The sequence below is a fragment of the Chinchilla lanigera genome, unplaced genomic scaffold (assembly GCF_000276665.1).
Source record: "Chinchilla lanigera isolate Chin_1 unplaced genomic scaffold, ChiLan1.0 scaffold00010, whole genome shotgun sequence".
Lineage (NCBI taxonomy): Eukaryota > Metazoa > Chordata > Mammalia > Rodentia > Chinchillidae > Chinchilla > Chinchilla lanigera.
The window spans coordinates 11,476,159-11,482,158 of NW_004955411.1; the positions used below are offsets into that span (position 1 = coordinate 11,476,159).

Below are 6,000 nucleotides of genomic sequence, written 5' to 3' on the forward strand. Positions count from 1 at the left end.
TGGTTTTTTTCATTAAAGGCAGGAGCAGCACACTCAAACACACAAGCAAAACAATGCTAACAAGAAAATAGTCTTAGTTATGGTGTTTAAGCGTGCACGTTTCCATAAAGAAAATTTTGGTTAACTTGCAAACCACAGGCTGAAATTCTCCAGACTCCAGTTGATTTCGGTCTCTGCTACCACCTTGCTACGTTAATGAAGTATCTTTAGTTCTGAATTTGGTCTAAACTGATTCCGCCTCACCCTCTGTGCTGCTGCAATTCATTAGATTCACCAATGTCAAACCTTAAACCTTTTTACTAAAAGTAGTTTCCTCTGTTTGGGGCAACAATTTAAATACCTTAATCAGTCTTTAGAAATACTGTATTCATGGCTTTTGGTTGGGTTCAAGCATACAGGGAAAAACATGTAATTGGCTGAGTATACAGTAGTCCACGCACTTTGTACATCTCATGCAGGACAAATAAAATGGGAAAACGGGGAACCAACATATATACATGAAAAAGCAAATAAAAGTTTTAATCAGAAATATTAAACTCCCAATTGTAAATACTGCTTTGGAAAGTTTAATGCAAAGTTCTAAGTTCCATGTGCAGTTCAGAACAGGTATTTGTTTGGCCTTCTCTCCTCCCCTCCCCTCCCCTCCCCTCCCCTCTTTCATTTTGGTTTTTTGAAAAAGTCTCACTATATAGTTCAGGTTGATCTTGAATTTACTGTTAGTCCAGGCTGGCCTTGAACTCACGACAGTCCTCTTGCCTCAGCCTCTCGAGTGCTAGAATTGCAGGCGTGCACCACCATGCCCAGCCAGAGCAGATATGTGTAAAAGTATTTCTTAAATCTCCCATTGCTAGAATGTAAGTTCCGTAAAGACAGAGACATATTTTCTCTTACTAATCTTTGTATTCATAATACTTGCAAAGTAGCTGGTACACATAGATTCTCAAGACAGATTTTGAAAATAACTGGGCACTTAGCTTTAAAGAACAATAAGAAGAAAAATAGGCTAAGCTCAGGCCTGACCTGTGTGCACGTGTGCATGTGCGATCTCCTGGGTGTGCCTGTGTCAGTGCCGCTTCCACCCGGGCCCACTCACTCTGTGCTTTGTAGCACTGTCGTGCTGGGACCGTGCTTGGACTGACGTGAGTTATTGACCTGTGGGAGTTAAGTATTTACTCTTCAGTTGATAAGGAAATAAATAAAAAGTGGAAGAAATACATAGTTAAATAGTCTGACTCTCAATTTTGTTTATGTATAATTTCTTTTAGTTTCTTGGAATGTGTCCACTGTCTGGAAGGATTTGAAATAGTATATAAAACTGATCTTATAAAAAATGATCTTGGGCCTGGGGATTTAGCTCAGCGGCACAGCGCCTGCCTTGCAAGCGCAAGGTGTGAGTTCGATTCCTGGTACCGAAAGAAAAACAAAACAAACAAACAAACAAAAAAACAAAAATGATCTTATGTGATATTCATAAACTATAGACTGATTTTAGATTTTTAACAGAATACGTTTTTTTTTTCTATTCCAGCGCTAAGCCATGAGGTTGAGGAAGATTTTTCTGGTAAGGTCCCAAAAATTTATATATGTAGGTGTGCTCAAACACATGCACACAGACATACACACACACAAACATATGTACACACCCAGAGAAAACTCACCATTTGTTTTATTTTTCATATGTATATTTTCGTGTTCTAAAACAAAGGTGTGATGTTTTCTGTTTTCTATATAAACAGATCCATTAATTTCAAAGTATACTCCCGATTTCTGTTGTTTTTCCTTTTTTCTTTCTCCTTGTTCTTCTCATCCATTTACTTTCCTTTTTCTTTTCTTAAAAATATGAAAATAAGAACCCTTGTATCCTTCCCATTTCTCCTTCCTTCTTCACTTAGGCCCTCCTCCTGATACACAGTCTTTAGATATCTACTAGACCAGACAGTTTTTTTCCTAGATGTGTTTATTTATAATGGTTAATGTTAACAGCATACTGAAACTATGACAGTTGCTGTATATATGTGTGCAGTGTGGATTTTACACAGCTGTTTAACACAGAAGTGTCTATAGAATGGAAGTTTATTATTCCCTGGTATCCTCACAAATTACACTGCTTCGATGCCTCTCCTTTTCTGTGTAATGTGGAAAGCTTTATAAAGTCAAGGACCATGTTTTAGTTTGGTTGTGCTTTAGAACAGTGATCACGAAGGACTGAATTCCTTTGACTGATGTATTTTAAAAATTGCTGAATTGTTTCTGGGTTCTGAGGAGGAGCAGTTACGTTGTTTCTAAAAAAGTGAAATGTTTTGTATCTTTAAAAGAATGTTCAATTCACAAAACTTAAATCAGTGTACAGAATGTATTTTTTACTATACCCATATAGTCTAAACTGTTTACTCATTTAAAAAGGAAAAAGATAATCTAGGTTTTTAATTAATTATCAAAGATTCAGAGGTACTTTATTCATTAATTCCATATTCACTAGAGACTGATGAACCTGAGGCTGTTCTTGTATTCTCAAGCTCAGTATTTTTCTACTGAATTTACTCTTAACCCTTCAGATGTCAATTAAGAAATGTTAAAAGGGGAGTAAGTTAAATTTGCTTTCGTTGGCTTATTCAGTGCTAATTTGTGTATGTCTGGCTCCCACCCGCTGTGTGTTGATTAGTTGTTACAGCTGTATTTAAGATTGTATGAAAACTAGCAAAAAATATTAGTTTTGCCCTTGATAAATTATTTTGAAAGGAATTCAGAATCCAAACAAATTGGGTTTAACATCATATATGACATCAATCTTTTAATAAATATATGGGCAAAATTTCACTTTTCCTACCAGTAATCATTGTCATTGTAAAAGATCAGGATTATTTGATTGAGAAAGATTGGTCTTAAAGATGAAAATTTACAAGGTAACATCAATTATACAACTGTAATTTATCTTCCTTTCAGTGCGAGTTGTGGAGAATGTGGGAAAAATAGAGATTATCCTCAAAAAAAAAGAACATACTTCATGGAAATGTCTTGGTCTTCCCCTGGAGAGGCATAATTTACTTACCCCAAAGAAAGATGCAGGTATGCTGTGCTCTTGCTTTTTGTGTTATGTGTATACTCATAAAATAGCTGTATTAGTGCCAGAATTTTTCTGGGTTTGGAAGGATTCTTTGGAATGAGCTTAGAAGATTCTTTTATTTCCTTCTGGGAAGTTTGAAAAGAGTTACTGTATCTAATAGTTATCTTTTGTGTTTTCTTTTTGTTTCAAAGAGATTAAATTTTTTTTTTTAATTTATTTTTTATTTTTTGGTTTTTCTCCGGTACCGGGAACCGAACTCATGACCTTGCGCTTGCCAGGCAGGCGCTTTTGCCACTGAGCTAAATCCCCAGCCCCGAGATTAAATTTTAGATTCTATTATGAGTGTTTAGGTATAAGGAAGTCACCAGGTAATACTGCTTTGAATGGAGAAACCCACGTGTGCTTGGACTATTGTTCAACCATTCCTCCATCACTCCTTCGGGGGCTTTTTTTTTTCAAAAGATGAACAAACACGTTTGTGGTTATTCTTTATGTGCACATATGATTTTTTTCTCTTTAAGACATGTTTTAATATTTTTCTGCTCAAGCAAGCCAGTTTTCAGTTTACTCCTAAAGAGTCAAAATATTTATTTCCTTTTTTTAAGCTTTTAACCATAATTAAAGCATGGTATATGTAGTATAAATGCTCTATTTGATAAAATTTTACAGAGCTGGTAGGATTTGTTCCAAGTGCTTTGAAATCTCCCAGTGATCGGCCATAAGGTGGATTGTTTTTTTGTCCTTCACACCATGTCCTCATCCTTTGTCCCAGTGTTTTATTTTTGCTTTCTAGACATATTTTTGTATTGAATGTCCATAGCCAGTCGTGTAATTATTTTCTCTCTTTAATTTTGTCTTTTTTTCCCTACCTTTTTCGACATTTCTTCAGCTGTGCCTTTTAGTTCTTCAATTTACTCTTCAGTTTAATTTCTAACAACTTTCTTAATTTTTGTTCCATTGTTTTACTATCCTGTTTTTTTTAGCTTCTCTTATTTCATTAAAAATTACTGATAGTGTTTTAGAGTTGTCTTCACCCGAAATGATCTCCATGCCCAGTTTTGTTTGTTGTGTTTGTTTTACCGTCTGTCTTGTTAGGTGCTTTCTTTGAGTGCTTGCTAGTCCTTCATGGTCTTCTTATAGTTCAGCTGATTGGAAATTGTGCATGTAGGGGTGGCTGTTGTCAGTGATAATTACTATGCAGTTGGATCATTTCTTTGGGAAATGTGTGATTGCAGTAGTTTGTCAAACTCTGCACAATGAATAATCTCCTTGCATTCAGCCTTTTGAAAACTGTGGGGAAAGAAGGCTGAGGTAGCCATAATTTCCTTTTTTAAGATAAAAAGACTATAACAGTTTGTTAGGGAATTACACAAAACTACTGTAGACTGAGAGGCTTACAATGTAAATTTATTTTCTCTGTGGTACTAGAGCCTAGAAGTCCAACATCAGGATGTTGGCAAGCTTGGTCTGTTCTGAGGCCTCTCTCCTTGGTTTGCACAGTTGGCTATCTCTGTGTTTTCGCGTGGTCTTCCTCTGTGTCCTCATTTCCTTCTTACAAGGACACCAGTAATATTAGATAGGGCCACCCTAGTGATTTTATTTCTTACTTGCCTTTCAGAAGACCCCATCTCCAAGTACAGTCACGTTCTGAGGTAGTAGGTGTTGTGACTTCAGCTTGTGTGGAAGGGGGAGTCAGTCTGTAATGTATATCCAGTGCAGCAGCCCTGTATTTTACCTTCTCTAGAGAGTGAAATTCTACCATTTTGTGAGGAAGAGAAAAGGATCAGTCATGTCGCTTTGCTAAGCAGGGGAGGATTCCAGAGGTTGGGGGAACAGCCAAGCTTAAATGAACTTTCATCCAGAAAGTGGTTTTAGTTCCACCTTGACTCTGATTCCAGATGTATGCAATCCTCCCATCTTCTGAATTTTAAAAGTATTTTGTGTTAAAATAAAAGGTTCATTTTTGGCTTTCTGTACTTATAGTCTGCCAGCAGTTGCCTCATTCGAACAAAAAGCTGACTAAATACCCAGATGATTCAAGAAATTTAGTTCTGTGTCATACCTTACATTTAGGAAATTACAAAAGTTTTAAGACCTCTGTATCAGGAACTGGGGTCAGACACCAAATATTTGAACAAAAGATTTTAGCATTTTTAGCTACCTGGATTTTAGGAGTTCTGTGTCCAGAGCCAGAGGCTACATACTAGTGTGTATTTCTTATTTCACAATGGTAAAAATCTGTTTGTGTATACTTTGTAGATGTTTGTACCAGGCAGCCGTATTTTGAGCACACTTTTACGTGTTAAATCCTATTTTAACTTACTGTGGTATGAACCAAAAAGAGTGTAAGAAATTATTTCCCCAGAGGAAAAGAGAACATACACAAACGTGAGACTGAAGAATAAATAAGCCAATAGGAGTGAGTTGCATAGTACCTTTTTTGTGGTAGGCTCAAGGTAACAGACATGGATGAATTTGATCTTGAATGACTACCTAAAGGAGATAAATTTCAAATATTATGAAAATGAAGTCCTCTCACCCCCCCAAAAAAACCCTGAAGTATGTTAGGGTAGAGCTACATAGTTATTGGGACATACTGTGTTTGACGTCATGCAGATTATAGAGATAGAAAAATGTAAGCAACTTAGTGGATAGTTCAGTTCATTAAAGTACCAGAACAGGGCTGAATTTTGTGATACATTAGGTAAAAAGAGAAGATGTAAAAGACATGCTGTGACTTCAAAAGATAAATGATACTGAAAAACCAAGCTCATCTCCATTTGGAAATAGAGTGGCCATTGCTCGGGTGTTTGGCTCTGTAGTTTCTTTTTTTTTTTTTTTTCTTTTAAAGAGTAAAGGAAGGATAACATAATAATAGGGGGGACTTACCAAATTACAGACAAAATGGTAGGAAATTATCAATGGTTATTGTTTTA

General features: G+C 36.1%; 1 protein-coding gene across 2 annotated transcripts in view; it reads left to right on the top strand.

The window, feature by feature from the left end:
* Positions 1–6,000, top strand: part of LOC102015388 (cytochrome b5 reductase 4) — an 83,271-nt gene that overhangs the window by 51,236 nt on the left and 26,035 nt on the right. For both annotated transcript variants that reach the window (XM_013510896.1, XM_005377692.2), the window contains 2 exons: positions 1,529–1,561; positions 2,944–3,066. In XM_013510896.1, coding sequence (XP_013366350.1) covers positions 1,529–1,561; positions 2,944–3,066 — 156 coding nt within the window. The remainder of the gene's footprint in view (positions 1–1,528; positions 1,562–2,943; positions 3,067–6,000) is intronic.